The sequence below is a fragment of the Molossus molossus genome, unplaced genomic scaffold (genome assembly GCF_014108415.1).
Source record: "Molossus molossus isolate mMolMol1 unplaced genomic scaffold, mMolMol1.p scaffold_m16_p_9, whole genome shotgun sequence".
In the NCBI taxonomy this organism is placed as follows: Eukaryota; Metazoa; Chordata; class Mammalia; order Chiroptera; family Molossidae; genus Molossus; species Molossus molossus.
Window position 1 is genome coordinate 10,839,332 of NW_023425403.1, and position 23,780 is coordinate 10,863,111.

Sequence of the window (23,780 nt, forward strand, 5' to 3'; positions counted from 1 at the left end):
ACAGTCCTCTTAACAACAGCGACGGAGGGAAGGCACTGTCCCCTCTGTCTTCCAGATAAAAGATCTGAAAGTCAGGAAAGTCAGGTGCATTTGCTCAGGGCCACCCGGTCTAAGCACAGCAGCCAAGCCCAGCCTCTGCCACACCTCTCTGCCTCTTTGGTCCCTTCCAGCTCCGACATGCTCTTCTGTGTCCCTTAACTGCAACCACTGAGGTCTGTGCCCTGACCACCCCCAAAGGGTTTCCAGTTGTCCCAGTGAAGATCATCTCACTGGGGGGCATGGAGACGACAATCCCAGAGAACAGGCTGGGACTAGCTAAAACTGGAAAACTTGCATTACCACTTGTGAAAGTGATTGGGGAAAAAAAAAGACACACACACACACACACACACACACACAAACTTGCTTCTGTGTCCTGCTCAAAGTTGTGGAGCAGCAGTAGCAAAAACCCTTTGCAAGATGAAGTCCTTCCCTGACCAGTGGGGAACGGCCAGCCTTCACTCGCTGCTGCAGGCTGGTGAGCTGTAGGTGCAGACAGACACAGCTCTCTAAATAGGATGTTGATCAAACCATGCTCACAGATTTTAAAAAGACTTCGGATTCTGTTGCTAAGTCCAGTTTTCTGTCCCATTCTATAGTGTATGTCTACATCGCCTTTCCTGCACAGGTGCAGAGCATGAGAGCGAACAGCATCCTCTTTACAACCCTGATTTTAAAAGGAAATTTTACAAACTGTAACTTACAAAAAACGTCTGTCCTGCTGCTTTAAAAAAGTGTAGCTGGGAAACAGCCAGTGTGGGCAGTGAGGAGATGAAGCCAAACCAAAATGAGCAGATTCTTCTCATTTAATATCCACATAAAATTTACAGGAAGGGGAGGGCAAAGAAACCACATATGTGAGATGGGAGATGGGGGCGAGAGGAGGGACTGGCACATGGTGCCACTTGTTTTCAAAGGAAGAACGAAGCAGCAATATCCTATCCGATGCCCAGCCCTGCAGCAGTGCCAGGTACACAGGCTCCTCACGAACACCTAATGAAACAGCTGAGTTCCTCTTTCCGACACAGACATCGTACAATGATGTGAGCTCCATAAAAGCATCTCTAATTACTAAGCATCAGAGCTCCAAGGCTAACCTCAAATTCAATATTTTAAGCTCTCTTTTTAGAAACAGAAAGCAAATTTTGTATTTCTAAGATCTACAAATTCTGAAAATTCGAGCTTAATCCATTTCTATAAGCAAAGAGAAAAATCAGAAAGCCTATATGCCAGTAGTGAAATTACAGATTTTCATTTTCTTTCTGCTTGTCATTTTCAACTGTTTCACAGAGAACATGTATGAGTATTTTTTTTTAAAATCCTCACCTGAGGATATTTTTCTACTTATTTTCAGACAGAGTGGAAGGGGGAGAGAGAGAAAGAACAAAAGGAAGAGAGAGAGAGAGAGAGAGACACACACATCGACCGGCTGCCTTCCACATGACCTCGACCAGGGCCAGGGACTGAACCACAACTGAGGCACATGCCCTTGACTAGAATCGAACCCATGACTCTTTGATCTACAGGCTGACACTCCAACCGCTGAGCCAAGCCAGCCAGGGCACATGTATGAGTATTTTAATAAGGCTCAATGACTTCATGCTAATCTGGAGCTTAAAAACCACATTGTAAGTGTTGTAAGTGCCCTGGCTGGTTTGGCTCAGTGGTTAGAGCGTCGGCCCATGGACGCTCAGAGTCTCCTGGGTTTGGTTCTCGCTAAGGGCACGCACCTCGGTTGCAGTTTGTCCCCGGCCCTGGTTGGGGGTCATGTAGGTGGCAACCAATCCATGTGTGTCTCTCACATCGATGTTTCTCTCTCTTCCTCTCTCCCTCCCTCCTGCTCTATCTGAAGATAAATGCAAAAATGTCCTCGGGTGAAGATAAAAAAGAAAAAAAAACACATTGTAAGTGCCATAATTTCTCATACAAGAAATAAGAATTAGGTATTTTTTACAGTTACCACTAAATTATAAATATCTTACATCTGCACCTGCCGATTCCTCATTCCATAGTGAAGGCAATGCTACTAAGAGACACCAGGTCCTCTGCTGGGAGAGAAGACAGCCCCAAACCTCACACATACCTATAGAAGATATTAAAGCCCACTCACTATTGGTATATGATTAGCTGAAGTGAAATTGAGTTTACCTTCTAGATTGAAATAAAGGATCTTGACGCCATCTTTCCTCAGAAGTAGTTCAGTTCAGTTCTTCTATTTTTACATTTTGGCTTGAATAAAACTGACATATCTTTTATATATTTTAGGAGTTTCACATTAATGAATCCAAGAAATTGTCTGAAAGAACTAGAATCCTCTAAGTAGTGAGAAGCTGTGAGTCAGGCCTGGGCTTTATTGAGAAGGGCACACTCTCCCCCACATGCCTGCCAGCCCCGGGCTGGGGAGGCCTTTCACTTACATCTAGAAGCAGCAAACGAGGCAATTCTGCATCCTACACATTGTTTTCCATATAAGGTGAAGGTAACATACTGCACGTTCATTGAGACTTGGGGAGGAAAGCAAGAAAGGACGACGCAGAGAGTAGGTCAAGGGTCGACGCCCACTGAGAACGTGGCTGCTTCACCTTCGCTTCACCTGCCAACGGTGCAGGACCTTTACTAATGGTGAGAAGAGACCCAGAGGGGGAGGGAAGAGGAGGAGCCCTAGGACAGAGGTGGTCTGGGAGGGTGTTTAGATTTCCTCGGCCGTCCCACCCATGGGGCCCTAATTACAGAACACACACTCTGGTGTAGTTTTCACAGCGATGACAGCATGACCTTTCGTGTGCCCAAGTTACATCCAAGCAGGGCTCTCCACAGCTCTACCGCAGGTGTCTCTTGACTGCCTACCCTAAATTCTGCGGCCATGTTATTCTGGCAAGTTCCTAGTCTAGCCTCGTCCCATCGGAAATCCCAGAGTCCCTTTCCACCGCTGAGGAACGTGTTCTAGGCATCAGACACAGCACGAGCGAATCCTCCTTTCTGTGACATTTGTCTGACAACGCTCTTCTCCACTGGAGAAGCTCTGTGAGGGCAGGGGCTCTGTGCCCGTCCCTCCTGTCACGGAATCCTCGGGCCTACTGACCGCAGTGCCCAGCGGGACTTCTGGAAGGAGCCTCTGTGTGACTATGGGCAGACACCCAGCCAACACCACTTCATCTGTCCCTCTGCCCTGCATTTTGGCCTCCTCCTCCACTTGTAACCTTGGGCAACCTTCTCGCTGAGCATATTTTCCCTTACAAAGTGCCCTCGCAAGGGCTTAGCTTATGTGGGGAAACGCAGAGAACCCCACAGGCAGGCCAGCCCCCCACTTACCGGCACCTCCACCGACTGCATGGAGAGGTCACATGGCGGCTTCAGGGCCTTGGGCCTCGTGGCGTACCAGAACGTGGTGAGTGCCGCGAACGCCCCAAAGCCCATGAGCGTGTTGGTTGGCAGAGTGCGCACATACTGTCGGAAGTCAGCCAGCTCTGGCATCCGAAAATGCCGGAACAACTCGTGGGCTTGCATTGTCCTGCGCTGGAGGTGCCCTAAGCTGACTTCTGTGGGAGAGAAAACATCATGTTCATTCAAGGAGGCAGGACTCTTCTCCACAATTCCCAAAAGCCAACCATCTAACTCGATGGCCAGCTGACTAATCAAGGCGCTAAGCCCACAGTCTAATGGTCCAGGTCCTTTCCCGGCTGTCGAATTTCATTTTTGAAAAATCACTTTAGAAATGCATTTTACTTCTATCATCTTATATAATGTTTTTATTAACCACATTTAGAAATGTTTACTCACAAAGAATTCTTGCCATAAAATGCTCAAATAAGTGGCATAAGTTACCATTTTCTTGCCTGATACTATATCTCTGTTCTCCTCTACCTAATAAAAACAGATTCAGCTCTCATCATCACAGCTAATGGGGAGACACAAACAAGCCCAAACCACCGAAGGGCCATCAGTTTTCATTTCTTCCCACAAAGCTCAGAACAAGCTGGAAAAACAGACCAATCCAAGGTCAATGTGCCTCTCCCCTCCCCCATACTCTGCACCAGGAAAGCAACAATACAAATGCATGTGAAACTATAGTTAGCTATTCTGACAAGATAACATCCTTTATATTCCTCAATATAGTATAGCTAAAAAATAATAATAGATTGATGTGCATAAACTTTAAACCGAACACCACGTATCTGGAGAGATTTTATAGCACAGTATTTGAGAAAAGTATAGAATAGTATTTACGATCCCAGATTCTAGAACCAAATCCTGCCTCCCCAGCTTATGAGCTGTATGATTTGGGACAAATGATTTCACCTCTCTGTGCCTCCGTTTCCTCATGTATAAATGGAGATAAAAATAGTACCTATCTCAAAGGGCTTTTATAATTACTAAATAATTCACATAGAATTTAGAATGGTACAAGGCACCAGAAAGTGCTCAATAAATGGGAGGCATTATTATTATCTCCTTTACCAATACTCTGTGGTTAGTCCTGCATGCAGAACAGTAGGTACCAAGCTAATAAAAAACAGTGTTTGTGATCATGGTATCTCCCTTTCCACTGTCTCTGAAAATCGATGGAGAAATATCATCGGGTGAGGATTAACAAGAACAGAAAACAAAAATACACACACACACCCAGAGTGTTTGACTACTAAGAGTTTATGAACAAAATTTAGAAGCCAAAAACACATAGAAGAAAATTAGATGAACAACTCAATGTATATTAAGCCTCAAATTGCATATTATAGACAATTTACATATATATCAGTATAAAAAATGTGAAGTACAGATAATATATAAGAATAATTCTCATTAGAAAATTCTTCATGAATAACTGCACTACGGTGTGGTAGTAAAGGGAAGGGAATAACAGTAAATGATCTGAAAGAGTTTTTTCAAAGACTTCCTGGCAATCGACTAAGTATTATTAATTTACCTCTAAGTTCAGATATCTGTGAGCTACTTATATGCTCTTTTAAATAGACTGAAAATAACCCTGAAATTCTCTTTAAATTTCAGTCTTTACTATTGTACCCTTTTCTTTACAGAGTATCAGAATATCAAGTGCTTTCACTGGCCATCAATACTATATAGGGGCCAATATAATGTATTTGTTCATCTCATGCAATCTTGTGCTACCTGAGCTCTGTGTAGGTGTATGTACGTACACGCACATGTACACACACACACACACACACACACACACACAAACAGGAAATTTTGAGGTCTGACATGACAACAGAGAAGGAACAGATAAATACATTTCTTCAGGTCATAATTCTGGAGAGAAAGCACCAGCACTTACAAAACCACTCACCATCTGTGCCACCAACAGCTGACTGCTCGGTGACACACCACTGCCGAAACAGAAAAGGCAGTGGGGGTGGGGGTGGGGCAGGGATTGCAATAGCTTAGCCTGGTGCTTACCCAGGCCTGCCAAGGTCTCTCAGGGCACTGGTCACATGCCAAGTCCTGTGCTGCTGCCCACTGGGCTAAAGGTAACTAGCAGACAAAATCCATACTTGACTTCCCAGGAGAAGAGAGGGTGAAGAATGGGCCAATGAGAGGCTGGGAGCAGAGTCACCCCACTGCTCCACCCATGGGCAGGGACAGGCATCAGTTAGTGTCACTGCCAGTGCCAGTTCTGAAAACAGACATTGTTTTCTTTCTGCTCAGCTTCCCAATAAGAAGACACAATGGGCATATTTTTAAAAGCCACTGAAATGATCAGATGTTGGGTGGTATGTTGAACCAACATAAGACCGACCAAGAAAGAAACAGATTGTCAATAGTTCACTCACAGCTGATTTTATTCTAGATGAATTCATAGGAATTAAACTACTCCAGTCATTTAACATATCTGAGCATCCAGTGTGCACCAGACATGTGCTAGGAGCTGGGAAGACAGTGCTAAGGACAGGGCCAGGCTCTCAGTGGGCTCACCAGCTGGGGGCAGATACAATACAAAATTAAACAAGTGATATCCACAAGGTGTGATGAGTGTTACCACCATGAAGATCAGTGATCAGGCAAGGCTTCGCTGAGGGAGAGATGCTTACACAAGCCTGTGAGGCTGAGCAGACCCACTGAGTCCAGTCCTCTTGGCACTGAGCTTCAGACTTCACACAGTATTGCAATTCTATATATGCAAAGCAACCTTATGCATTTAATGTGCAAACCTGCCTTCCCCTCTAATCGATCCACCTCCTGGTCATCTTCGTTACCCCCACAGCACTCTGAGTGGTACTTACCCACACCCCTTACCCAACACCTTTGCCTGTCCCTGAAGTAATTTCAATAAAACCCACATTGTGTAAATTTACAGGGTTGCTCAACAGAATCACATCCCTGAGTGAGAATATAAAATAATTCCCTCACAAACAAATACAGTCATAAACGGGTAACTTTTTCTATTTTAAGCATTAGCAACCGCCAAGCTGTAGACAGCATTATATTAAGAACGAAAGGAGTTTCTTTATAGAAATGTCTAGGAAAGACAACTTTGTAAAAACTTCAAAAAATTACAGTAGCACTCAGGCAAAAGCATTTTATTGGATACTAACCTGCAATGCTGAGGGTTTAAAGCCAGCTAAATTCTTATCTCTGGTGATAATGACAAGCTACAGCAATTTATTTCATGCCTCTTAGCTGGCAATCAGTAGCTAGCTGCAAACCAACCATACTGAACAAACTGGTTAATGCTGTATGTGAGAAACCATAGCCTTCGCAATAAAGAACTAAGTCAATACTTCCTTTAGATTCGTGGAAAGAACTCTTAAATGTGAGACCAAGAGCATTATAAGTCTCTCCCCTTCTATTTAACAGCTATAAGGAAAAGGCACTTGGTATATTTATAAATGCAGGCAGACCTATATTCAAAGAAAACGAGCTACAATAAATAGCCTTTGAATGCTGTAGGTGAACATGAGTGCCACACTTCAAAACCATCTCAATCAATAATTTGTCTCAAAGAAGTATCGAGACTTATAAACTTGCCAAACAAATGTTTAAACTCAGAATTGATTCTTATTCCAATGCTGTTCTGGTTGGAATATTTTCTAAATTCTTTCAAAAGCAAATTTGCATGTCATCATCTCAGGAAGCTTATAGCCAAGGCATGCAATCATGCTGCTGCTTGCTAAGAATACGATTCAATCGGCTTAAAATCTTATGCAGATGGTAGCCAGTATTTCTCAGCTGGAACACAGGAGACTACTGGCAACCAGCTTCTCCTTCCCCTCAGCTACTCCTCTACACCTTCCTTTCCACACCTACAAAAAGAGGGTTTGCTCAGCTGGGTCTTTTGAATTTCCTATAAAGCTGGAGTCTAAAACCACAAAATGACTGGGAACATGGCAAAGGTCAGGGAAATCTGGCACAAGCCCAGTGCAAAGAACCAGAGCCCAGGCCGCCTTTAAATAGACCTGGGAGAAACGGATGCGCAGGGCAGGGAAACAGAAATGGCACTACATGCCACCACAAAGCAGCGATCCTGCCTCCCAGCTGCCCAAACTTGGAGAAAAATAGCTAATCACACAATGAGCATCGATTTGGTGTTTAAAAAAGGCTTGCACATCCAGTGTCTTATCTGAACATCGCAATACAAAATGATGATGGGGAAATCAAGGCTGGAGACTTAAAACGCTTTCCTCCTAAGGTGTCTTCCAAGACCAGGACACCAATCTGACTCTAAATCAGCGGTTCTCAACCTGTGGGTCGCGACCCCTTTGGGGGTTGAACCACCCTTTCACACGGGTCACCTAAGACCATTGATGGCGATTCATAACATAGCAAAATTACAGATATGAAGTAGCAACAAAAATAATTTTATGGTTAGGGGTCACCACAGCATGAGGAACTATATTACAGGGTGGCGGCATTAGGAAGGTTGAGAACCACTGCTTTAAATCCATGCCATTTTCGCCCTGGCCGGTTTGGCTCAGCGGTTAGAGCGTCGGCTGTGGTCCAGAGAGACCCGGGTTCAGTTCCTGCTAAGGGCATGTACCTCAGTTGCAGTTTGTCCCCGGCCCTGCTTGGGTTGTGCAGAAGGTGGCCACTCGATGTGTCCCTTTCACGTCAACGTTTCTCTCTCTTCCTCTCTCTCCCTCATCTGAACAAAAAATGGAAAAATGTCCTCAGGTGAGGATAAAAATAAATAAAGAAAATAAATAAAGAAAAATAAATAAATCCATGCATTTTCCTCCACATGAACAATTAACCTCTGGTGGGCCGCTGACCCTCTCCACTGAGAACATCCACATACTTCTTTGTACTTGGGGCTCACAAGTCCCCTTCAGTGCACCCCAGGTTAGGAACCTTTAGGAGCAGGAGACTTCTAAAACCCTTCCAGCACTCACACCCCACGGTACTAGGGGAGCTGGGCATCTGGAAGCTCTCCGTGGTTCACATAACCACTAGTATTTATCCCATCACCCTGACCCTGACTGTGCACAGAGGTTCACCTTTTACCATTCTATTTACACCAGGAAAAAAGTGGTCCAGGGCCAGAGGTGACTCACAAGGGCATCATTCTCTAAGGACAAAGGGACACACAGACGGACACACACACACACACACACACACACACACACCTCCTGCAATTCTGAAACTTATACTTACATTAGCATTTTATTTTCTTCACGCCATTCACACCACCCCCCTCCGCAAAAAAAACAGGTGATCTGGATGTTTCTCTCCTTCTGAAGTCCCTCAAGCTCTCATCCGGCTGAGTACTAGCGGTCTGAAGGAATACTTTATTTGGAATGCAGCCCTCAAACAAACCCACATAAACAGCACCCTTGCCCCGGCAGCAGCAAATGAAGAAATCCTGACATCTTTCCTTAAAACAGCAAGCCAAGCTGGCAAGATGCTGCCATTCCTTGCTCCACCTCCTCCCCTGGCACAATAGGCCATTTACAGAGGCTGAAAGCTCCCCCTTTGTCCTGCACTAGCCGGGCACAGCTCAGCCTGGGGAGGAACAAGAGAGCGGCAGCCAGACTGTGTGCTGTTCTTTCAATGTGCCACTCCAAACCGTCAGATCCATGCTCCTTAACCCTGGCTGGCAAACTACCTAAAGCTAGATTTGCTTAAGCCATCCCCTCTTGAACCAAAAGAGCAGTCGGGCTCTCCCTGGAGAGAGGGAGGTACAGACACCAAGATGCCAGAGGCTACCACTTAGAAAGGACAGCAGAGGCCACTGCCCACACCCCTTCTCATACAGGAATTCCTGACAGTTGCATACAGGTTGCTGCCCTTGGACCACCTCCTCTTTCCGAGCCTGAGAAGGGAAAAGACCACTTGGGTTACCCGGGATCATGCACAATGAGCCAGCCATTCACAGGGGACTGGTGATTCCAACCCACTGCCCTGGAGCTTTTCTCCCAAGTACAGAACCTTCAACCCACTGAACTTTCAGTACTGCGGTTCCATGAATCCCCAAGTCAATTTCCAAGATTTTTATAAGGAGAAACAAAGCAGAGATGTTCTGGTTTTAGAAACCTGGTTTATTAAACTATTTGAGAGTCAGTTGAATATTTCTACACTAACCCACTCCCTGCCTATCTCCCCTAAAGTTATCAGAGAAAGAGTAGACCACTACGCTCCAAAGGGCAACTAAGACTAGACCAATTTTTAAGCAGTAAGATTAGGGTCATACCTCACCCGTTCATATGGGTCACAGGCCACAAATAAATATAAGGTGTCCAACTTGAACAGATAAACTATTAGGGATTGGATAAAATGTCTACTTAAAATAGTTTCTGTACTTATTAAGCTATACATATATCTAATTCACATTACGATATAAATTACTTTAGACATATTTCCTTTTTCTTATTCACATTTCATTAATATTTTATTCAAATTCTTTGAACACACTTCTTCAAACAGGGTCTTAGGCATCCCTAAAGTCACTTTTGGAGGATGGACAGTTTTCTGTGGTTCATCTTCACATTTTTCTCTTCCATTTAAGTTGTCGAAGTCAAAGCATTTTTGAAGTCATATATGTGGCTACCACGTCACCGGAAAACAATTTGTACAGTGTTAAGACAGTTTTAAAAACTAAACCACACACTCTATTTCTTTTAAAAACTGATTTTTAAAACTTTTTACAATAATATCCAACACTTGCTTTTGCAATGACAGAACCCCAGGAATAATTACCCAGCTGGTGGTAAGTCTTTTGCCTTAGAAAAAGTAAAATTCGGTTAGCTGACCATTACGAGGACCCAAGACTAGGACTGCCACAGACACTTCCAGGTGCCTCCTCTACCTGATGCTGCTCAAAATAAAATGACCCAAAGATCACCCTAGAAAATGAAAGAGTTTGGGGGAGACCCTCACCTTCTATTAGGCATGTACATGGTTTAATATTCATATGAGGGGGGCAAACTGTGAAAAACTTGCAGACCCCATTCATGAGGCTTGGAATTAAAATGCATAATGCAAAGAGACACACAAAATAGTGACTACTGCCTGGCCGGTGTGGCTCACTGGTTGAGGGTTGACCCATGCACGAAGAGGTCAATGGTTCGATTCCCAGTCAGGACACATGCCCAGGTTGTGGGCCTGATCCCCAGTAGGGAGCATGCAAGAGGTGGGCAATCGATGTTCTCTCTTATCGATGTTTCCATCTCTATCTCCCTCTCTCTAAAATCATTAAAGAAAAAAAAAATTTTTTAAATAGTGACTACCAAGGTGGCAACAAGTGCCAAGAAATGATGAAAGTGATCACACGCTCAGGGGAGAGCTGGTGTAGCAGGCGCTGCTGAGCTGGTTCCCGAGCTGAGCGTGCTAAGGGAGGCAACAGGAACAGGAGCTCTGCTTCAGGGACTTCAGCTCTAGGCTTTTGGGTGAGTTAATCTGGAACAAATGATGGGTAGATTAGAAAGGGGTGGGGAAGGAAGACGCTCAGGGCGATCAGTTTGAGATGATCTCTGTCAAGCACCCATGCTGAACAATTATACACATGATTAAATGTAACCCTCATCACAGTCCTCCCTGCATGGAGTTGTTACTACCTTCAATTCAAAGAGCTGGGGAACTATACCAAGAAGGTTCAATGTCCCACCCCAGCTCCACACAAGAACAGGACTGGAGCCTGGGAAAATAGTGTGGAACAGTGAAGAGGAGGGGGAGGAGGGACAGGGAGGAAGGAGGTTTGGGAGCTCCAGCCCCTTCCAGGTCCTGAGAGACCCTCTCTGCCTGAGTAGAAGTTCCACCTTCTCACCTCACTCCTGGTGGCAAGAAGGCCCCTGCCCTGCCTCACCACCGCCATGGAGGCAGGGTCCCCGGAGCACACTCCCTCTGCTCCTCTCCCAACTCGCGTCCTTCCCCAAAGCCCACCAGTCGTCCCTGTGTCTTCCTGCGCTGTGCAACCCCCCCCCCCCCCAATCTCCTTCATTACAGCTCTATGCCCTGGCCCTTCTTCATGCCCAAACCCTACCCAAATAGGCCAGAAGCCACTTTCTGAAATAAATTCTTACAGGACCCCTCAGTCAGAAGCCGCCAGTCCTTCTTCTGACTCCAGGAATACTCCAGCCTGGTGAGGCCCTTGGCACATCCTATCTTACACCAGGTACATGTATACTTCTCCTACATAAATGCCTCTCTGCCCTGCCTGGGGGCGAGGGCCCTTCCCATCTGTCTTCGTATGCCCTTGGTACTTAACACAGAGCCTTGCCAAGAACAGGTGCTTCATAAACATTATACTGAGTCACGAATGACCCTCTGATTCTGACCAATTCTCTATGTAAGCCTGGGGAGGATACATTTTTAGAACAGAGAGCCTCCAAAGAGAAAGGGGTATGCCAAGCATCCCCCAACTCCAGCCTTCTCTACAGCCTGCGGAGCTGTGGTGGCCAGTGTGCTGGAGGAAGTGGGAAGCGGCTCCCATTTGACGTGGAGGGACAAAAAGGTTGCAAGCCACTGAAAATCTACATAAAAATACTGTATTGCCCCTCTTGCCATTATTTCTTAAACTGTTCCATTTATGTATAAAGTCACCCAAGGCCATCCAAAGACAAGGGTCCTCTCTTCTCAGGAGACATTTAGACAGACATTTAGACCTACGACTAGGGATTAGTTTAAAACAAATCAAGCTTTCCCTCAGGGAAGGGAACAGAGTAAACAAAAGCCTTTCTCAAGCAGAATAGCAAATGTCAGAAGGGCTCAAACCCATGACACCAGGGCTGGCCCCAGACTTCTGAGTGAGTTTTCTATGTCAGAGAGAGACTCCTCTAAACAAGACAAAGCCCAGGAGCTGCAGTAAAGATAGTGACGCTTAGAGGGCTGGTGGGTGGCCATCAGAGATGTAAGGAATGCTGAAGACAAGCCCTGCCCAACATTATCCAGAGAAAAACAAACAAACAACAACAAACAAAAAAACACCAACCAACCATATGGTTCTTCTGCCCTGTCTCTTTTAAACATTTTCATTAATTTTGAGAGGAAGGGAAAGGGAAAACGAAAGAGAGAGAGAAACATTAATGTGAGAGCAAAACATTGATTGGCTGCCTCCTGCACACACCCTGACCAGGGATCAAGCCTAAAACCTGGGCATGTGCCCTGACCAGGAATCGAACCAGCAACCTTTCAGTGCACGGGATGATGCTCAACCAGCTGAGCCGCACCAGCCAGTGCTCCTGCCTTCTCTTCAACACAGACGTGAAGACCTGTCCTATACATCCTGTTGGGAAGATGGTGATTATAGTCAGGACATGCCTGATGAGGATATCCATGTAAAAGCCTCCGTGTGGGACAGCAAGGTTAAATTACTGCTATGGATTTAAGAGGAAAAGTGTCCTTTCAAAAAAATTCCTTAGAGAAGAAGATGTTTCCATGGGTCCTGATTTAATACTGTTAAGCGACTTCTGTACATGGGTCGGGACAAGGCAGGGTCACTTGCTGATAAGAGCCGGAGAGGGGAGCGGCTTGGTCAAAGCAGCCGGCCTGCCAGTCGGCTCAGTCCAGTGGGTGGGAAGGAGGGAACCTGCGGGCTAGGCTTACCCCTCTCCAGCAGGAACCAAGACACAGAGGCTACTGCAGGTGAAGCTGCCCGCTTGTCACCTGGATGTAAGAAGGCCTGTCATTTCAGCTGACACTGGCCCCAGGAAGAGCCCTAATCCCATCTGCAGGGCTGCATGGTACAGAACCTGACCCGGGGTGTTGGCCCGCAAGCAGAGCTGGTTATGACGATACAAGAGCCCGGGAAGGAAAGAAAGCCCTGCTGCCACTCACACCACCTGGAAGAAGAGACTCTGGGCCTTCCTGGCCTGCGACGAGCCAAAGCTGACCCTGAAACAAGAGGCTCCACCGAGAGAAGGGAGAACCCCCTAACAGGAAAGGGGACAAACGTCCTTTCACAGTGGCCAGAGCTGGACCCAGGGAGGCAGGACTCCTGTCCGCTGAGGGGAGTAGAGTCCATTTGTTTGAGAAACTGTACGCACAGAAGGCACCTAGGTCCTGGGGTCCATCAGATGCTGTGTCCAACGCTACTCATTTCCAGTAGTGAATATAGGAGGCAGAGCAGAACGATGGAAAGAACATTAGATTCAAATGCAAAAAACTCATGTTCTGGGGACTGGCTGTGCCCCAATGAGCTAGAAAATCCTGAGCCAGCTTCCCTGCTGCTCCCTGTGTGGGCTTCGGGAGCAGAGAAAGGAGGGGGTGCTGAGGAAAGCCGTGCCCCTCCCTCACCAACACCGGGAGCACCCCCAAGATGATGCAAGAGAAGGTGGAGAACGGCCAGGAATCCTGGCTTCCAGAACCTGCAGGTAACAGTGGGACATGGAAAGAAAGCAATCCGTGTTAAAACCATCAATTCTATATGGGGGGCACTTAGTATCTGTTTTATGATTTTATTATCCTTTGCACTTTGCTGTATTTTTAAAATTTCTCAAGATAAAGAAGCTATAACTAGTCAGGTGAGTTCATTTCTTTGGTATTTAGGTATTTCCCACCTGTTCCAGAAAGGGCTTAGGGTGGCAACCTGTCCTAGAAGAGTGACAGATGAGGAGTCAGCCGGCCCAGCAAGCCCATATCCAGCTCTCACCATCTGCCCTGTGCTGGGCCCTGGTGCAGCTGCTGACCTATGTGGGCAACCTCCATGTAAGGGTCCCACTGCAAAGAAACAAATAATACTCTGAAAATCACGGAGGAAAAAAAATGTCTCAAGTTAGTCCCTCATAAGCAGAAGGCCGTCAGCATGAGGACACAGCACTGCAGGGTCTCCTCTGCCTTCAACAATTTGAGGGTGTCAATGAGCACAAGGACACCTGCAGGAGTGGACCAAACTGTACAGACAGAACGCGAGGACTGAAGAAGCAGGCGGCCCGGGTGCCCGGCACACAGAGGCAGGAGACAGCTCTCTGCAGGGGCTGCGGCGGAGGGAGGCCTGTCCACAGCCCGTGGAAGCAGGCCAGGTGGGAACAGGCAGGGACAGGTGGGGGTGTGGGGAGCAAAGAGGAGGCTGCAGAGCAGCTGGGTTAGAAACAACTGTGTCCCAAACCAGAGGCCATGAACACCCTGCCTCTGTCTCTCAGGACAGCACTCTGTTGATAGGCTAAAACGCAGGTGGCCGCAAGAGGCTGGCCCCATGCAGCTTCATGTCATTTAGGGAGCCCCCAGGTCCCTGCCAGGGTGAGGCCTAGTGTGGGAGACGGAGAAGAGACCCAGTCCTTATGGCTGAAAGAAGTCACCAAGATCAAATATCAGTGACCTGGATAAGAAGGCTAAAGGGACACAAGGTTGGGTCGAGTTACTTACACCTCTTAAAATAGATCAAGGTTTCAGAGGGCCTGAAAACTAGAGGAACGGCTTAGCAGAAGAGGGTAAGTGGAAGACAGGAGACAAAGAGAGACCTATACCCAGAGAGAGGACAGCCAGCTCCCCACTGCTGTGACCCTAAAACGCAGAGGCAAATGAAACCTACAAAGTATGCTCAGGCTGTGCGGTTCCTCAGGACCTAACAGAGCCTCAACAGAGCATGGGACCCCTATGACCTCTAAATTCTGTCAGCTCTGCCCAAGCAACATGTGAAATAGAGGAAAGGTGAACCAGGATTTAGCTCATTGTGTGAGGGATAAAGGAGGTGTTAGTGACAACCACGGGACAAGAGCTAGAGTTACACCAAGCGTTCAGGTAACTGTGAGACCAGGAACTGGCCCCGGGAGAAGTTAATACAAAACAAATCTACTGAACTGTGAGAATTACAGAAGCAGCAGCCAGTGTTTAAGGGAGGGGAAGAAAGAAAAAGAGATTGTTTGGTCTTGCTACTACCTACTTGGGTGACACTAGTTTGCTTATTTTCCTTTATGTTTTGGTTAAATTTTTATTATGAAAATTTCCAAATCTTTTCAAAAGGAGGCAGAGCCCTGGCCGGTTTGACTCAGCAGTTAGAACATTGGCCTGTGGACTGAAGGGTCATGAGTTCGATTCCCAATCAAGGGCATGTACCTAGATTAGGTTCGAGCCCCAGCCCCAGTCAGGGTCATGTGGGAGGCAACCAATCGATGTGTGTGTCTCTCTCCCTCCTTTCCACTCCAAAAATCAATGGAAAAAATATCCTCCAGTGAAGATTTAAAAAAAAAGTAGAGTGGTATAATAAGCCACCTCGTACCTATGACCTCAGCTTCAATAATGATCAACATTTTGTTACTATTGTTTCACCTGATATCCATTTTTAAATTTTTTTTTTTATCCTCTCTCAAGCACATTTTTGCATTTATCTTCAGATAGAGTGGGAGGGACAGAGGGAGAAAGAGAGAGAAACATCAATATGAGAGAGACACATCGAGTGGTCGCCACTCACACGGCCCCAACCGACCCCAACCGGGATGGGGACAAACTGCAACCGAGGTACTTGCCCTTAGCGGAATCCAAACCCGGGACTCTCTAGTCTGCGGGCCAATGCTCTAACCACTGAGCCAACCCGGCCAGGGTCATTTTTTAAAAGGATTTTAAAGCAAATCCCAAACATCCTATCATTCAGGTAATACTTCTGAGGCCCGTACAGCTCTGAGTTCCTACAGCCTGAGAACTCACCTGTGGGGAGTGAAACTGAACGGTACATCCACTGCACCCTGCCAACTGCCTGAAGGTTTCAACAAAGAAAGCCATCTTAAATATTGACCTAAAGTGGCCAACCCAGTGTGATATTTAATTGTCATGCAAGGAAAAGGTCCATATATTCAAATTGCAAATATTTATTTAGTTCCCAGTCTATGTCAATACAGAAAAATAATCAAATGCTGTCCAAATGAGGCTTCTACGTTGTCAAGTTTTGGGTTCAAAAGCAAAGCACACTCTGGATTTACCCTGACTCACCTGAAGTCAGAGACCAATTTAACGAGAATCACAGCCTAGTTTCACAAAGCAGTTTCTATCCCCTAAACTGACAAACTGAGTCCTTTCCTTTTAAAAAATGGCAGAAAAAGAGGTAGTGTTCTGATTCCCTAAACTTTTAACAATGCATCCAAAATAATAAATAAATGCATCCCTAATATGTAAGTGTATCTACATATAAACCATGTATACATATTTTCTGAACATTATAAAACACACAAATATAAATTTTTTTAAAAAGCTAAAAAAAATTATTATCTATAGATGTATACCCACCCTGCACCCTAATGGGTGGTCTACCCCCACCCACTGCAGGCACACATACCTCATTGCGGAGACTACCCCTCCATCTCCTGAGTAGTACCTGCAATGTCTTTGATCACTTGCCTGGCTAGGGTCTCCGGCAGCTCCCAAATATGGGCAGCAATAAACAAAATTGCTAACTGTAGCACCCTGAAACACCTGCCACACCTAGCAGGCAAAGTAATAGAGCCTGCCAAAGCAGGCTTTCCATCTGAGAGGGAGGCAAAGATATTTCAGAGCCCCATGATGGACAGTAGTGCTGGAGAGGGCAGGACACAACCTGTGACTGCCACCTGGCCAAGTGACCTATGGCTGTTCTGGTGGAAGAAGAATGGCTCTGAGGCCACAGCAGCCTCCGGGGCTGGCCTCATCTGAGGCGGCTGTCCTAGGGACCCTACAGCTCCAGCTCCTGCTCGGGGGCCAAGGACCTTCAGCTTGCCTGAACTCTAGGGAGGTCCTGGGATCAGTGGTGTTATCTCTGACTCATGGCAGAGAGCAAACTGACTGGCACTGTCTTCAGAGTCTAGCCTGCTTCTGGGCTGCTCAGCCACACCCGCTGGACCGCGGTCCCATCCTCTGTGAGGGGGCTGATTGGCTGCTCCACAGGCAAGGCCCCTGCCGGCTCCTCACCTGGGCCGCCTCAGAAGCCTGCCTGAGGCACGATGTGGGCAACTGTCCTGCAGGAGGAACAAACAGCTGTTTGACCATTTCACGAGAGGCAGGGCAACAAGGTGTGATTTTCAGCAGGAATACCAAGTAGATGAAGACTACAGTACAAATACGTAAGATTAGCAGGAACCTGCCACTTCTCCTCCACGTCCTCGAAGCCCACCCCACCTACAGCTCAAATATACCTGAAAGAGACACTTCAGAAGCACCCAGAACACAGTGCAGCTCAATGAAAGCACAGGCTCTGCTCTAGAGATCTAAGCTCTGCCTGGTATCATAATACACAAACCTGGAACATTTAAATTATATTGCTGTCAGTGACCCTTCTATGGGACATCAGCCATCGGAATGTTTCTGAGTCAAGCAACCAGCGGACAGTATTGAGTCCTCACTAGCATTGAGGCCCTATGTTAAATGCTGCTGACACACCAGAACGAGGTCTCCTGCTAGACCAGCGCTTCTCAACCTGTGGGTCGCGACCCCTTTGGGGGTCAAACGACCCTTTCACAGGGGTCGCCTAAGACCATCGGAAACCACATATTTCTGATGGTCTTAGGAACCGAGACCCCGCTCCTCTATCCGTCTCCAGGTGGGTCCGCTCACATACAACATGAGGAACTGGATTAAAGGTTCGCAGCATTAGGAAGGTTGAGAACCACCGTCCTAGACCATGACAAGGACTAGCCCAGAGCCTGGAGTGTGGCTGGGGTGTTTAACAAGGGAAGCAAGATATGCACACCTGAAAAGTCAAATGAAGGACAGAAAGAGGGGAGCTACTTAAAATACTGAATAAGCAGTACAGCCAGGCATCAACCTATGGGAAGAACAGGCCAATGCCCAGAACAGGGTTCAGGAGATCCTCTGCAGGTCAGGCATGACCTCTCCCCTTTCTGTGGTAGGGCTGGGGCCTCGTGTCTAACCAGTGCAGGAGCATCTCAACATTTTCACCACCAGTGTGGTTGCTGGTGCATCCCAGCTGGATGTCAGCCTCAGGCTCCAGTGAGTGATTTGGAGTCTGAAGACACTGAGTCACTCCAGGCAAGTGTCTCTGAGGAGCAGGGCCATGAGGAACGAGGGTAGGATGAGAAAGGTCAGTGCTGACAGGTCAGGGTAGGTATTCCAGGACACACGGAGGCTGATCGGCAGAAGAAAGAGCCATGTACAGAGTCTAGGGGTGCAGAGACCTTGATTGAACCCTGTGCCCCAGGTCTCTGTGCTCCAAAGGTCCCAGTATAAGATGGTTTGGGAAGCGTGGGAAACAGCAGTTGGAACCAGACCCTAGAGGCACCGACAGCCAAGTTAAATGAAGACTTGGGGCCTCACAGGAGCCCTGGAGGGCTTCTGGGCAGAGAAGGGATCTGACCAGACCTCTGCATGGAAAAGTCCTCCTCCTCCCCCTTTTTTAAACTAAGGGCCTTTCCTGTCTCAACGGGAGGTGACAGACTCTGGACTAGAATGGCAACACAACACTGAGATGAAAGGGAGAAGTGCCACGTGTCAGACAACACGGTACCAAGAGTGAGAATAAGCAGAACCTGTTGACTGACTGGATTTCAGGGTACAAATCAAAGATAAAATCAAGGTCCAGCCATTCCTCAGACAGACACTGGGCTCGGGAACAAACTCCACTGTGTGTCATGCCTGAGGGGACGCAGGCTCTGTCAAATGGGCTAAGGCTCCCTCTCCTGCACCAGTGACAGCGTCAGTAGGCTGAGTTGGGCTGAGTGTCTGGATGTAGGTGTAGCGGCTCCCGTGCCTGTGGGGTCTGGATTCGCAGCCCCTTGCCCCCTTCAACCATCACAGCCCTGCTTTTATTTATTTATTTTGCTACATTGGGGTTCCACCTAAAATTGTGGGGAAAGAGGCCATAACCACTGTGCAATACTACTATGCCTTCAAACCCTGGAAATTCTGTTCTACTCTCTTGTCTATTAAAAGTTTTCAGCACGATTTAGAACTTGTCAAGAAGGTCTATTTCTGGTTAAAAATACCCCTAAGGTATGCAGCAGGAAGTAAACCTCGGGGCCATGGTGAAAACAATCTCCTACTCAAGTGAGCGACGCTCCACCATCCCTGCTAAGCCTGGGTCCCTGTTCCCACCCCACGGGCTCTCTTCCAAATCAGGAATCCTGACTGTTCTTCAGTCTTACAGGACCAACTTCCAAGGCAAGCAAAGCCTTTTACTCTTTAATTCTCTAGAAAGTCAAGGCTGTGTAGCAAGTGATCTTATCACTCACTGAACCAAGCTGAATCAAAATTTGTTGTCCTTGTTACCACTCTGTGGTCCAAGACAGAATGCAAATGAGACAGGGAAAAATCAAGGAGCCATGACATTGAAGCAGCAGCAGCTCTGTCCTCAGACTTGCCACCTGCTGGCTAACCTGGAAGGGCCAAGCAATTAGGAGCTCTGGCCCTGAAGCCAGACTGCCCAGGTCAAACCCGGGTTGGGTGACTTAGTCTCTGCACTGGTTCTTTTATCTTTTATAAACTATAGAGAATAGTAGGACCCACCCTACAGGGTTGTTGGGAAGATTCCCTGAAGCACATCTGAAGCACAGAGAACAGTGTCTGGTACTGTTTGCTACTATTACCTACCCTGTCCTGATCTGCCCATGCTCTGCCTGTGGCTACCATGTCAATCAGCTACCACCACCCCGCTTTGCAGTTGACAGTAGAGCCTTGAGGGAGAAACCAGTTCCTATAGCAACTTTCCCTTTCTGGTTAATAAAAGAATGAACGTGTTCAGGGAGTTTCGGCATTATGTATTAGGGACACGGCTCCCTCAACAAACCTGAGGGCACAGTGCCAACACTGTGCCAATGGACAGATAATACATGTATCAGAAATCCCTCCCAGAATGAGGAAGTGGTGTGAAAGGCAATTCACATGCCTCCTTTGATGCCCTGACTTCTTTCCCCACTATCTTTCCAAACAATCAAATCTTTATTTTAACAGTTTTTTACTAGAACACATGAACCCAAAAGTCCATTGAAGCCATTCATTAATAAAAATAATTTTTAAATCATTGTTAATTTCAACAGCATTAAAGCAGAACGTGCCCTGATTTCTAAAACATATATTAAAACATGGAAAAATGTTCACAATATACTTCAGGCCATTAAAATTATCAAAAATGTATCTGTGCCCTGGCTGGTTTGGCTCAGCGGTTAGAGCGTTGGCCTGAGGATCAGAGGGTTGCGGGTTAGGTTCCGGTCAAGGGCACGTACCTCAGTTGTGGTTCATCCCTGGCCCTGGTCGAGGTTGTGAAGGAGGCAACCAGTTGATATGTTTCTCTCACATCAATGTTTCTCTCTTCCTCCCTCCCTCCCTCCCTCCCTCCCTCCCTCCCTCCCTCTCTATCTGAAGATAAATGGAAAAAAATATCTTTGGATGAGGATTTTTAAAAAATTTTTTATCTTCAATGAAAAATACATGCTTAAATTTTTTTTAAAAATTGTTTTAGAGTAATAAAAAGGAAATACATAACAATGTTAATAGTGCTGAATCTCTTCAAGACCTTTATTTTTTAGTTCCCAAATTTCCTAATAATAAGCATAGATTCCTATTATAAAACGTAGATAATATAAAATTATAGTATAATATATATATGTGTATATATATCTTTCTGAGGCAAATGGTTTTGATTTAACCCAGGTACCTACACTGAGCCACCAGTTTTGAAATCTTAGATCCTGGAGGTAAGACATATGCCTCCAGCCCAACGTCTTCTCCAAAGGCAGGCGGCACAGGGGAGCTAAGTCTTTGTCCAGAGAATATGGCATACCTCCAGGCCAGCCACATTTCAAGGAAAAGTTCCATCATCTTTCCTATTCCCCTCTGGACTCCACAGAGGTTACAACAAATGGAATACTGTGCCATTCCCACACACTCAAGAACTTCTAAATGTCTGGATGTAAAAAGGCAGAAAAATGACCAGAACTCAGGTTATGTGATAGTTTTCTCTTGTCACTGTGGTACAGGCAGTTGTTCCCAATTCTGTGTCACCTTGGGCTTACACAACCTAGACTTTCTCCTGAGTTAGCATTCAGCATTTTAGGTAAGGAACTCCATATACAATGACGATCTCAGAGTTGTGGCCACAAACACTGCTAAAATTGCCTCTATTTTGAGTTCATCAAGTCCAGCTACTACTTCAGGGCTTTTATTTCTTTAAAAGCTCTCAGAAGCCTGTTAAGTACTAGAATGTTGAAACTCAAACTCAACTACTGGCAGTTTCAGATCAGCTCTGTTCACTGAGACAGCATGTCAAAATGACCCTTATGTGTTTGTCTAACTATTGGTTGGACTATAATGTTCAATAAAGACTCTGGCACCTTCAATCTACCCCTTGCGTAACCATGGTCTATTGGAGAATAAGGCCTGAGGTGGCCTTAGTATGCTAACAGTTTTGAGCTGCCTAAAAAAAAAATGTTCTTTTGTATTTTGGAACACAGTACTTAATTTCTGGCATCATCCCAATGAGATCTTTCATAAAACATTATTAATGAATTCTAACTTATCAGAATTTGGTTATAAGAAACAGTAAATGCAAAATAATAATAATAATAATAATGGCAAAATTATCCATTTCTCTAAGGCTACTGAGTATCAATATGTAGAAATTACTACTCTTCTTGCCCTGGCTGGTTTGGCTCAGCGGTTAGAACGTCAGCCTGCGGTCTAGAGAGACCCGGGTTCGGCACCCGCTAAGGGCACGTACCTCGGTTGCAGTTTGTCCCCGGCCCTGGTTGGGTCGTGTGGGTGGCAGCCAGTCGATGTGTCCCTTTCACATCAATGTTTCTCTCTCTCTCTCTCTTCTTCTCTCTCCCTCCCACTCTATCTGAACAAAAAATGGAGGGAGGATAAAAAAATAAAAAAAAGTAAGTCTGGAGCAATTACTACTCTTCTTTAATCTTGCTCTTTCCAGAAAAGTGAAACTGGGAGAGAGGAGAAATTCCCAGCTGTAATGACAAGACAACTTTTGCACAAGACAGCTACATCAAGATGAAAGATGTAACAAGACCTGGACCCAGCTGGTGCACTTTTAGTTATTACAAACTTCATCCAAAAGCAGATATAGCCATGAAAACTCTACCTATATGGTATAACTAGGTACTTGTCCCTAGCTGCATTTGACACAACTATCTATCATTTAAATGTCAAAAATTAAAAAGCCCAGGGATTTCTCTTTAGTCAGGTTGCCTGTAATAATAATTTTTAAAAATTGCATAATAGAGACAGGAAGAAAATACATCAAAAAACTTATTGTGGGGGAAGGGTGATTTTCTTTTTTAAAACATCTTTTCTATTTATAGTAAATGCAGAAAATAGAGATCTATAGTATATGGTCTACAACATATCTATATTTTTATATGTTTTCATTGATTTTTTTTAGAGAGAGAGATAGAAACATCAATGTGAGAAACATAAATCCATAGGCTGCCTCCTGCACACCCCCTACTGATCAAACCATAACCAGGGCATGTGCTCTGACTAGGGATCCAACTGGGACCTCTTAGTCTATGGGACAACAAACACTCAATCCACTGAGCCACACAAGCCGGGCTCTATATTATTTTAGGGGAGGGTGGGAGGTGAGGTGTGCTGCTTTTAAGGATTTTGTTTTTCTAATTTAGAATTTTAGCTCCTGAAAGACTTTAGTCTAATGCACATTAGTCTTTTTACAAATGAGGAGTCCAGTTTCAGGGTGGGAAGGCTCTCTCCCGGTGAGTCAGGACAAGACAACCACATGATGGGAGGTGAGGGTTCTTTTCAAAGTTCCACCTTCTCAAGCACACCCAAAGCACACTGTCAACTCCAGCCTTAGGTTTTAAGCCAATCTAACTGGCCACCCCCACCTGCAAATGCAGAATCAACCAAAAGACTGGCTTTGTTTGTGTTTAGAAATAACTGTTTACACTGGGATAATAGAGGTGAAATCTGTGTCAGAAACTGTGAGGTTTAACCAGCTTCTCTCATGCTATGCAAAGGTCAGTAAATAAAAGGGTATTGACAGCAGGGGCACTTTGGATATTCCTGCACCCACAATAAGATTAAAAGTATTAACTTTAAAGGACAAAGAGTACTTGTACAATAGTCTTAATTAAGCTCTATAACCTTGAAAGTGAGTGGGTGGGAAAGGGGCCTGCAATGACACGGGATTACCCAGAGCACCTGTCTCTGGGTTTGAGTACACTGTTCACTAAAGTCATCTACCAGCACTATCCGTCTACGGTGTCACGTAATAGATATCATCTCTCCTTGTTAATTAAAAAAGCCAAAAAAGCCAGACTCTTCAAACCAACGACTCCATCAGGGCTCTGTGCAGAGGCTACCGCACTCCTCTGGACACGCCGCGAGGACTCTGCATATGGCAACCAGCTTTTGATGCTGCGTTCGACCCTCCTGCAGGCGCTCCACGCAGGGGCCACCGCCGGCCG

The 23,780-nt window shown here is 45.9% G+C and overlaps 1 protein-coding gene across 11 annotated transcripts in view; it reads right to left on the bottom strand.

Annotated features, from left to right (window-relative positions):
• The window catches only part of ACSL1 (acyl-CoA synthetase long chain family member 1), a 64,730-nt gene that overhangs the window by 40,333 nt on the left and 617 nt on the right, over positions 1-23,780 (bottom strand). For 8 of the 11 annotated variants that reach the window (XM_036249545.1, XM_036249544.1, XM_036249541.1 and 5 more), the window contains exon 2: positions 3,352-3,578. In XM_036249545.1, the coding sequence (XP_036105438.1) occupies positions 3,352-3,546 (195 nt within the window). In that variant the 5' untranslated portion in view covers positions 3,547-3,578. Of the gene's footprint in view, positions 1-3,351; positions 3,579-5,344; positions 5,605-8,032; positions 8,079-23,780 lie in introns of those variants that run through there. The other 3 variants (XM_036249537.1, XM_036249542.1, XM_036249539.1) reach the window with 3 other exon arrangements.